The sequence below is a fragment of the Sorex fumeus genome, unplaced genomic scaffold (assembly GCF_029834395.1).
Source record: "Sorex fumeus unplaced genomic scaffold, SorFum_2.1 ptg000063l, whole genome shotgun sequence".
NCBI lineage: Eukaryota > Metazoa > Chordata > Mammalia > Eulipotyphla > Soricidae > Sorex > Sorex fumeus.
In genome coordinates, this window is record NW_026606120.1 from 50,006,354 (window position 1) to 50,017,700 (window position 11,347).

Consider the following 11,347-nt stretch of genomic DNA (forward strand, 5'->3'; position numbering starts at 1 on the left):
GATGGAGACATTACTGGGCCCGCTCAAGCAAATCTGATGAACAACGGGAGGACAGTGCTATACAAGGCTCAAAACTTTAACAATAGGTTACTAATCTCTTCTAGAAGGGCTTAATGACTCCTGGGTGAAATAACAACAATCTTCACACACTTTCCTCTAAGAAACCTATTTTTGGATCATTTTTAGTAGGTTATGCATAACAAACAATACAAAATAAATTATTTCGGTTCCGCTTTGGGGGTGCAGGGGTTGGAATTCGGGATGGAAACATCCGAAATATGGTGGTGGAAAAGTGTCATGGTGGTGGGATTGGTGTTCGAATAGTAAATGTAATCAAATATTGTGAACTACTTTATAAAGATAAAATAAATTAAATGAATAAGTAAGTAAAAATAAATTGGGGATGACAAGAGAACCTTCCAGGCTGGGGAGATAGCACGAGTGGCAGAGCACAGGCCTAGCACGTCCAAGGCCCTGAGTTCTACCCCTGGTTGCATGCCCCCAGCCCCAGCACCACAAAACCCTGGGACCTCGAACATCCAACCAGTGGACCTAACCAAAAAAAAAAAAAAAAAAATGTAAAGGGCCTCGTTCACCATTGTCGTGAGGCACGGATGCCACACAAACTCCTAACCAGGGGGGTCCATCATGAGGAAGCTGACAAACCGAGTAAATGTCAGGCCCTTGGCATGCTAGCATGTTCGGAATTTTGGGAGATCTTTAAATCCAGACATTCATTTTGGAAACCACCTGTCTGTTGATGGGTGACCTGGGGAAAGAAAAGAGAGGTGGCTGGCACTCTGCTGCAGAGACCTCAGCTGTGGGGTGCAGCCACGGCTCCATCAGGCCTCAGGTGGCCCGCTGGACTAAGCCCATGCTGGACCAGGGGCTGGAGAAGCTCCTCCTCTCAAACGGTCAGCACCAGAAACAGGAAGTTGCTTCCTTTCCTCTCCATTCTGAGCCAGCATTTCCTCTCGTTTTAAAAAGCATTCCCTGTCTGCAGCCCAGCCCCTCCCCCTGCCCTCGGCAGCCCCAGGCTCCAACACACCCAATCGTCATCTACCAGGGTCTTGGCTAACAGGAGGGTTCTACCAGCAGGCTCTGGCCCCGGGGCCGGCTGGTCTGCAGGGCTGAGGACGTGGGCAAGGTCCACACACAGAGGCTACTGGGAACATCTTGCAAAAACGAAGTGAAGAGCAGTTCTGGGGCTGGAACCCATGCAGCCTCCCTGGACCACCTCTGGCTGGGTTAAGCCTACAGGATCCACTCTAACTGGAGTCCTGAAGGGAACATCACTCTCCCAAACATAGAAACCTTAACAGCGGCGGTTGTTAAAACTGAGCTCCCCCATTCCTGGTCCCTTCTCTGCACATGACCTAAGACAATCTCTCTCCGGGAATGTTCAGTGGGAAAACAAGCAAGTCCAGGAAACCTTATTTGGGGACTTCTTCAAAAGCCCCCTTCACAGGAGTGGTCTTGCAGAAAACTGTATGGGGGAGACTGAATTAACCCCTTGCCACAGCCCCAGACTCAGAAAAGAGGCCCACAAGTTGATGTCTCAGGAATGAGTGAGAACACTCAAGTTGCATTTTTTTTTTTTTTTTCCTTTTGGCTGGTGGCAGGGCCAAGCCCAGCAGTGCTCAGAGGCTACACGTGGCTCACTGCTCAGGCAGACCATGCCCTAGCAAGGATCAAACCCAGGCGTCCCACATATAAAACAAGTGCTCAGACAGTGGAGTTCTCTCTCCAGCCCTCAGGTCACTGTCACTGTCACTGTCACTGTCCTCCCATTGTTCATCGATTTGCTCGAGCGGGCCCAGTAACATCTTCATTGGAGACTTCGTTGTTACTGTGTTTGGCATATCGAATACATCACACTTTTTAAAAACAAGGCCTCAATCCAGCCAGCAAAACTCTATGGGCACCATCAGGAAAGCAAATCCTATTATTGCTCACCTCAAAGCCAGACCCAAATAAATTGACAACTGTGACTCAAAACCACCAGGCACCTTGCCAAAGAGGCACCACTCTCCAAACAACTTCCCATCAGGTTTGCAGAAAACAAAACGCTCTGGGAATCAGTATGTTGCAGATTCAACAGATAGTTTAAGTTGTATGAAAAGTTGTTTGTTCTAACCATGGCTGATCTATTCCATATACTGCATTATGCTCTCTTCCCCCCTTGCACGCCCCCCCCCAGCCCTTTTAAAAATGTGAAACACAAGTCTTTATTCATTCTCGCAATTATTCCGAGGGTGGAAAAATGAAAGGGGGGAGTGAAACAGCAAGGCAACAGGATGATTTCCGCTCCATTATTGTGAAAGGCAACCCGCCCAGTTAAAGCATACTGCCACCCACCAAGGCCACAACAACAGAGAAATATAGTGTGTGTGTGTGTGTGTGGCACATGTGTGTGTGTGTGTGTGTGTATTTTGTTGCAAATGATGTGGCACTATGAACCAAGACTCTTTTTTCTTTTTCTTTTTTTTCTTTTCAGTTTTTAGTCCACATGTGCTGCTCGGGGCTTAATCCTGGCTCTGTGCTCAGGGATAACTCCTGACAGTGCTCAGGGGGCTATATGGGGTGCTAGGATCAAAGTCACGATGGCCACGTGCAAGGCAAATGCCCTACCTAGTGTACAGCTCCAGCCCCATGAACCTAGTCTCCCTTGGAAAAACAACAAAGCATTTTTTTTGCTTTTTTGGGGGGGGAGTTCATACCTGGCAATGCACAGGGGTCACTCCTAGCTCCTCTGCACTCAGAAATTACCACTGGCAGTGCTCAGGGGACCATATGGGATGCTGGGAATCAAACCCGGGTCAAACCCGGGTCGGCCACATGCAAGGCAAACGCCCTACCCGCTGTGCTATCACTCCAGCCCCAACAAAGCATTTTTGATCCTAACGTTTGTTCCCGGAGCGAGCCTCGTGTATCTCCACCTGGAGTCTGCAACAGAGAAGAAAGTCAGGATGGGAACAAAGGCCCCAAGTTAAAGGTTGCATCTTCTGGAAGTAATCACAACCATTTATAATCATCTTGACATTCAGATCACAACAGGCCTGGGCTGTGGCCCAGAGGGAGAGCACAGGCTCTGCCCGCAGAGGCCCGGGGTTCTGTCCTCAGCACTAAAACCAAACCACAACCACGGACCCTGGAATAAAATGAAAAATCTGCAGGAAAGGATGATTAACACAAACACCGGGCCCTGCGGCAGTAAGAGTTCAGTCATCCAGTCCCAGGGCACCTTTCAATGAAAGCTGAGAAGCCTGGAAAGCACACCAGGGCCGGGATGCGGCTCAGCAGCCCAGCACTCGCAGGGTATGTATGAGGCCTCAGGTTCCACCCAGCACAACAACAAAAAGAAAAAAAAAAGAAAAGCCATATACAGAAACTCAGATCCCCCTGGGCAGACTGGCTTTTGGAAAAGGTCCCACCCTATGTCTCGTACACAAGAATTCTGGGTTTGATCCCTAGTATCCCCCACACCCACAGAAGGCCCCCACCGACAGGAATGAGACTGCTCCCCCAAGACTGTCTCCAGGTCGCAAGTTCCCTAAAGCACTGAGAGGAGACTGGGAAAGCAAAGCCGCTCATTTCCTCCAGCAGGAAACTCCTTTAAGCACAGCCCCGCAAACCCCCATCACCGGACGGTGGGACAGTAGTCAGGAGGATAACCTCTCGCGCAAGTCAGTCCTCAGGTCTGACTCCCAGTTCAGTGCTCCCTTCTTAACCACGCGTCTCTCCACCTCTCCACCTCAGACCGGTTAATTCCCTTAGGGGGATTCCTGCTTAATCACTTTCCTTTCAGGCCTGCTGTTTCCTCAACAGCAAGATGAAAGGGCTGGAACAGAGGGGAATCAGCAAGATCCTCTGCTCTCTCCTTAGGAATCCAGCTCTCCACTAAATCACCCCCAAAGCCAGGTACCCAAAATGGCTCACTGATGTCTGCGGTTGACAAAACTAAGGGTACGTTCAGTAGTGAAGTACCGCCCACAAGCGTCAGTGTTGCAGACCTCACTCACCATAGGGCCATGTGCTGCCCTGTAGGGGCCACCCCTGGCCTCCCCCAGCAGTCTGGGGGTAAAGAACTCCTGCTTCTCATTGGTTGGCCTGGGAAGGGGCGGGGTCTCCTTCACTCAGGCAACCACAAGGACCCCCACATTCCTGGACACAGAACCCAGAACCTCAGCCACAGAGTCCACTTCCAGACTCCTGCTGACACTCCTCGGGAGGATGCAGATCCAAGGGCAAAGTCATCACTTCCAACATTCCTACAGGGGGACTGGCCGTGTATTATGCCCCAAAGGCCTTCAAGAATAAGACTAACATGAACTGTATCCATACACTTTGACCCCACAAATTCCACTCCTAGGGAGAGGAACTCCTGTAGTGTGATTTATAACAGCAGGGTTCAGCAGACACAGCCTAAATGGTCAACACTTGGGATCTGGTTTCATAAATTTAGGACATGAACACACAATGCAAGCACTAACAGTGGTGATGCTGGTCTGTCAGTATAGATAGACTATTACCTGGCAATGCAACTGGTATGCTCATCAAATGAGACATTCACAGACAAATGCAGGCAACAAAGAGCCTGGATTAGACCAGGAATGCTGGCAGTGGAGCAGTGAGGTCCAGGGTTTAATCCCAACACCACACAATAGATACATACTAAACCACCCCTGGAAGAATATCAAGCAAGCATTTTGGTGTGTTTGTGTGTGTGTGTGGGGTGGGGGGGGGGGGTCTTGTTCTTTTGCAATGCCAGGGAACAAACCCAAGGTCTCACAAATGCATTACCCAGTCTACAGCAAACTTCTGACAATTAACTTTGACGGCTGGGGATGTGGCTCAAGTAATTAAGCACATGTCCCCAGGTGCACTCTCTTTCCAGAATCCCATGGCCCTCTGAGCACCACTGGGTACAGCCCCACTAAAAGAAAGAAAGAAAGAACCCTAAGCACACGATGCAGGCACTATGGATGATGTTTTCCTTTTGCACATTTATATTTTTCGCTGTGTACATACATTACATTGTTTTTTGTTTGATTTTAGCTTCTGGACCATGCCTGGCAGTGCTTGGGGGCTGCTCCCCTCTGTGCTCCGGTACCATATGGTGCCAGGAATTTAAAACCCAGACCCCCAGATGCAAAGCCTGCAAGCATCCCACGAAGCTAACTCTCTGACCCCTATCCCAATATATATTCTTAAAATAATTTCATGCACATAGAAAGCTCAAGAGTACCGTTGAGCAGAAAGTGATTCCGAAAGAATAAGCAGGCATCCCTTTAAACACGCCTGTGTGCGGGGATCTCTGGGGTGCTTCCCCTTCCTCAGAATGAGAACAACCTTGAGCTGATGATGTCAGTTTGCTGACCTGTCTTTAGGGTTGTGCTGGGCTGGACTTAAGGGAAGCAGACTGAGGTCCCAGCCCAGCCACTGGCCAGTCTGGCTGCCCCACTAGGTCTAGTCATCCAATAGACAGCCATCGGATACTTGGTCCTAGACTGGTCCCTTTGTTAGTAGTCACTTCCTGGGGCACAGCAGCCATGACTTTGACTAGACTCTCTCCACCACTAGGGGCAGCTACAAAGTTCAGAACTTGAGTCCGAAGACCAAGTCACTCAGCTTTAGCCAGCTACTAACTCCATATCTTAGGCCCTCAGAGCCACCACATCCTGCCTGCAAAATGGAGATTAAATCCCACTGGGTCCTGGTGAGTACTAAATAGAGTCACTCAGGGGCTGGAGCGATAGTACAGCGGGTAGGGTGTTTGCCTTGCATGCAGCCAACCAGGGTTCGATTCCCAGCATCCCTTATGGTCCCCTGAGCACCGCCAGGAGTAATTCCTGAGTGCAGAGCCAGGAGTAACCCCTGAGCATTGCCGGGTGTGACCCAAAAAGCAAAAAAAAAAAAAAAAAAACCAACAATGGAGTCACTCATGCCAAGGGCCTGGTGGAGAGCTCAGCACAGACCAGGGGAGCAGGAGTCTCCTCCCACACATGCCCTCTCAGTGCACAAAGGTCATTCCCCAGAACCCCAAAGGCACCCACACAGTGCTCTCGCGCGCTCTCTCTCTCTCTCTCTCTGGGACAAACGTAAGAATAAAGGATTGCTATCAGCCTCTCCTAGAAGGGTGTCCTTTCCAAAAGAGCAAGGCAGGAGTCTCAGCCACAAGCTGGCTGCTCAGCCCTGTACTCCCCCCGCAGACCCTGCTACCCAGGCCTTCCACCCCCTCCCTAAACCCCTCCCCATGCTCACAATATAAGGAAACTGCTAGCCCCTCTCCTAGTCACCAGCAAGGAACCATGTGGCACGTTTCACGAGGGACTGAGTTTCCAGGGCAGTTGGACCCCTCAAACAAGGGGTAGAGTCCCAGCTCTGCACCCCTTCAGTATGTGGGGAAGTAAGACCTGTAGTGTGATGCTAAAACTGGTGGTGGGGTGGGTGGGGGGGTGCTGAAGCAAAGGGGAAACAGATCTCATCATCATGTCTGTAGAGATGCATCATCAGAAAACTCACCCAGACTGTAGGGACCAGAGCAACAGCACAGTGGGTAGGGTGCTTGCCTTGCTTGTGGTCAACTCAGGTTTGAGCCCCCACAGAGTCCCCCAAGCATCACCAGGAATGATCCCTGAGCACAGACTCAAAAGTAAACTCTGAGCACCACTGACTGTGGCTCAAAAAAAAAAGCAAAACAAAACAAAACAAAAGACTCTGAGGACATGCTCCACTAAAGGCTGGGCTAGCCGTCCTGGAGCCAGAGTCTACGTCCCAGCACTCATGGGGCCATGGTACTGGAGTCACTATCGTTATCTTCCCAGCCCCACCCCCATTATACTAAAAGGGTCTCCAAAAACAGAAGAACTCATCATCTCCACCTTCGACGTGCCAGGAGCCAAGTGGGCAAATCGCTTACGCCTTGGTGTCTGTGCAGCAGGGTGGCACCCCATCCTTTCCTCAGAGACTGAGCACATGGCTGGGGGTGCCAGAAGGGAGGACAGCTGGGGAATAAGGACACCTGCCCTCACCTGGGGTGCTCAGACCCCTTGAGGGTCTAAGAGAGACAGGGCACGGGGTCTGCAGGGAAGAAGCGGCCCATCTTCCGCATGCACTCAGGTTCGGTTCCCATTCTATCCCTCACATCCCATGGAGAGGAAAATGAGATGATGGATGATGGGTTTCCAGGGAGTCTTAGGAGAGTCCCACACACTGATAGACATGTAGTGCACCAACAGTACAGCCTGGATTCAAACCAGACCGCCCCTGGGAGCCAGAAACAGGAGCCCTGCAATCCTGCAGCCCACACACCATCCCAACTTTCTACTCACAAACCGGCAGCAGGACTGGTCAAGGTGTCCAGGACCATCTCCTGCATTTTCTCACTCTGAGTAATAATTGAACACAGACCACTGCGGGTGTGGCTTCTAAGTCTTGGGGAAAAGCCCAGCGTGGCTACACAAGCCAATCCAGTGGCCAGCACCTTCTCGAAGGAGAGACACTCAACACTGCAGGCCTGTCTCTGGGGCCCTGAGCTGGGGCTGGGGAGGTGCCAGCAGGAAGGAAGCCACAGTGGGCATCACCACAAGGCCGCCTGACCACATCATGCTGGGCACCCAGTCCGCTGTGGCCATCCCTGGCCTGTCACCCACAGAGAGAAGAACCAAGAGCCAGATAGAGAAGCAGCTTCCCCTCTGGGCAGCGGTGCAAAATGCACCTGACCCTCGCTCCGGTAAGTTCGGCTGGAAGAGTGTGCACTTACAGATACCCAACACCGCAGGCAGTGGCCGCACCAGCCCCGTTGTACATGCAGGAAGCCTGACGCTCAGGACTCAGGGGCCTTGCCTGAAGGCTCAAGGATGGACCCCAGGTGGCATGTCAGCGCTGTGGCTCTCCCTCCTCCACCCCTCCCTATCATCAGAGGTAAATTATTCACATATATGAGTTGCATAAGTACCGATTATTCTTTAGCAATAATTGCTCTCCTCAGTAATATGCTTCCTCCCATCTCGTCAGTTTGGTAACTAAACCTTAGAATCTTTCATAACGCAAACCCCTTCAAAACAGGGATGGCATGACCATCACTGGCTTCAACCCACTGGGGACCCCCTCATTCCAGCACAGAATGCAGGGCTGCAAGATGCCCCTACCTCCCGGTTCAAGTAAGGAGACTCTGGGGCCTCCAGAATACAGTGACTCCCCCAAACTGACTGGTGGTGGAGGCAGCTCTGGGGAACTCCAGGAGCATGAACTTCCACCCCTGGCATTACCCGGGTTCTTTTCAGGGAGCAGGGTGGGTCCCAGACACCAAGAGAGCTGGGGCTGACCCTCCCCGGGCCTCAAAGCTGCCAGATCTGATGCATCACTCAGCAGACACAGGGGAGGAAGGCCACGGAGCCCGGAGCTGCACGCTCTGGCCCAGCGCTCACCACTTGGTGGGAAGGAGCCGCTGTGGGAGCTCGGGCGACTGGCATAGCCAAGCACCATTTCCAGAGTAGGCCCAGCCAAGGGTTTCAAGTTGGCCCTGCAACCAGGAGCACACTGCAGCCACCAGAGGTGAACCAGAGGGGCAAGGGCCTGACCATGACCCCTCCAACAGAACTGAGCCCACAAGCCCCCTAAATGTGCCAGCTTCAAAACAAAACTTTGCTGGGCACACACATTTGGCTGTGTTCAAGGAACCAGTTTCTCTCTCCGCTTGAAAAACAGCTGCCTGCATGCAGAAGAGTCCATGGAGGAAAGAGCTGGGGGATGGGGTGGTGGGGAGAGAAGGAGGAGGCAGTGTTGGTTGTTGGTTGGTTTGTTTTTTACAGGAGGTCCTGGTCAGACTGCTATAGCAACTGTAACAAAAATAATAGCCAACACTGAGGGGATGCTGCCAACATCCCTGATCTGGGTAGCTTTGAAGAAAACAAAACTTAAGAGTGTTTGGGCTCAAATGGGGATCCCAGCCTGACACATAGACAGAGGAGTGAGGGCTCGGTCAGAAATAATCACCCTAGACAGAGGGGCGAGGATAGATCTGGAATAATCACCCCCAAACCACCCGCCAATGACAGCTGGCAAAGGCAATTATTGGGAGGGGTCGGGGAGGGGAAGATATTAAGGTTCTAAAGAAACAACACATCCCCAGACCTGCTGGAGACCAGATGGGGTGATGCACCATGCACAGACACCCCAATCTTGCAGACTATTAACTACTCCCTCGACGGTCACACCCTTCCCGGTCTCTGGACAAAAGCAAGTAGGAACCACACTAGCGTCCCTCTAGGAGGGGACAGGAGCTCCCGGTTCTGAGAGCCCAACAGTCCGCTGCTGCTTCCCCTTCCCTTTACTGCCTCGCTTTCCCCGCGACAAAGAAAGGGGGAGGGGCGGGGGGGCGAGGATATTTCTCCACCCTCGGGGCTGTGTCTCCCAGCACCCCTTCCCAAGTGTCCTCTTCTCCCTCAAGGCTGCCTTCGGCGGCATAATCCTCCCTAAGCCCCGCTCCAGCGTTTGGAGGGAGTGGCGGGGACCCGCTGGTCATCAGGCTGGGGGCAGCGAGGCGCGGCCGCGGCGGCGCGCAGGGAAAGCCCCCGGCGCCTGGGCGGTGAAAACGCCGTTTCAGCACGCACTTTCGGAGCCGCGGCAGCCGCGAGCGAGCAGGAGGGGACGGGAAGCGACGAGACGAGCCCGGGGCGGGAAGCGCGGTGGCAGCAGCCCGCGGGCCCGGCTTCACGCTAAGGGGCCTCCCCCGCCCAAGCCCCTGTGGGACCCCCGAGCCCCCCGGACGCTCGGCCCCGACACGGGTTTTAAGAAAAAAAAAAGTCCAGGCGAGGCTCCTCCGTGGGAGCACCCTGGAAACGGGGGGCAAGCGGGGGAAGGGGCGGCGGCGGGTGTCCGCGCGGGCCCGCCCCGCCCCCCGGCTCCTCCAGCCGCTTCCCCGCGCCCCCCGGAGCCCGGCTCCCCCGAATCCCGCCCAAGGTGCGGCGCTGGTCCGGGGTCCGCTCGATCGGCCTCGTCGCGGAGGGGAAGGAGGAAGGGGGAGCCTTCCGGGCTCCGGGATGCCACCGCGGGGGGTGGGGGGAAGGCGTGGACTGCGGTGACCAGCAGGGCGCCGCGACCCCCGCCCAGGCAGCTCGCCCCCTCCCGCCGCCGCCGCTGCCGCCGCCGCCCTTACCTCCAGGGTCCGGATCTCCTGCTGGGTGAGGTCGTTGGACACGGCGCACTTGGTGCGCAGCCCTCGCAGGCTGCCGATGGAGATGTCGATGAGCTTCTGGAGCTGGCCGCACTGCTGCAGCGCCCGGCCGGCCGCCGCGCCCCCGCCCTCCTTCTTCTCCCCCATCGCCGCCGCGCGCGGCGCCGCTCTATCCATGCCTCGGCATCGGGGCCGCGGGCTGCGGGGGTGCCCGGGGGAGCACGGAGAGGAAAGCCCCGCCGCCCGCCCGCCCGCCCGCCCGCTCAGCCGCGGCTGCAAAGCGAAAGCCGCGGCGACCCGACGGCTGCGGCTCTCCAGCCTTTAAGCGGCCGAGGGGGCCGGGCCCGCGCCGCGGAGCATGCCGGGACTTGTAGTCCGCGCCGCGCACCTGCCGCCCGCCCGCGCCTTCGAGGGCCGCGCTTGCAGCCCGCACGCCCCCCCGTGCGCCGCAGCCCCGGCCTGGCCCTGGGCAGAGGACGCGGGGCCGTGCGGGCGAGGGCGTTCCCGGCGGGACTGCTCGCCGCCGGCTCCTCCCCGCCCTCGCCTGGAGGCTAGGGGCTTCCCGCGACCCCCGGATGGGGCGGGGCAGGAACCCACACCCCTGGACTCGAGCGGAGCGCGCAGCCTGCTGTTCCTCGGGGGGCGGCCGGCTCGGCCGGGATGGGGACCGTGGCGGAGCTCGCAGGGTTTCATTGTGGGCTGAGGGGCCGCCATCTAGCGGGAAGGGGTCCGAAGTACTCGCGACGCGCTGGACCCGCTGGTCCGCACCCCAGAGGCAGCGAGCGGTCAGACGTAAAGGAAGGGTCGGGGCTTTCTTCCGGGCCCGGCAAACCCACCCAGATGGAAAGCCGTGGCCGGAGAGACAGCACAGCCGGCGCTTGCCTCGCACGCGGCCGACCCGGGTGAGAGCCTCCGCATGGCATATGCCCCGAGCACCGCCAGGAGTGATCCCTGGGCGCAGAGCCAGGAGGAAGCCCCGAGCACAGCAGCGTGTGACCATGCAAAAAGAAAGAAATACAGGAACCGGAACGGTAGTCCAGCGGGTAAGGTTCTTGCCTTGCACTTGGCCGACCTGGGCTCAATTCCAGGCACCCCAGAAAGTCCCCCTAGCCCCATCAGCCTTATTCCTGAGCATAGAGCCGGGAGTAATTCCTGAGCTCCGCTGGA

At 55.4% G+C, this 11,347-nt stretch overlaps 1 protein-coding gene across 5 annotated transcripts in view; it reads right to left on the minus strand.

Moving 5' to 3' along the window:
- The window catches only part of KSR1 (kinase suppressor of ras 1), a 147,209-nt gene extending 136,749 nt beyond the window's left edge, over window positions 1–10,460 (minus strand). For 4 of the 5 annotated variants that reach the window (XM_056126752.1, XM_056126751.1, XM_056126754.1 and 1 more), the window contains exon 1: window positions 10,163–10,460. In XM_056126752.1, coding sequence (XP_055982727.1) covers window positions 10,163–10,357 — 195 coding nt within the window. In that variant the 5' untranslated portion in view covers window positions 10,358–10,460. The remainder of the gene's footprint in view (window positions 1–10,162) is intronic. The other variant, XM_056126756.1, reaches the window with a different exon arrangement.
- Window positions 10,461–11,347: the final 887 nt, after the last annotated feature.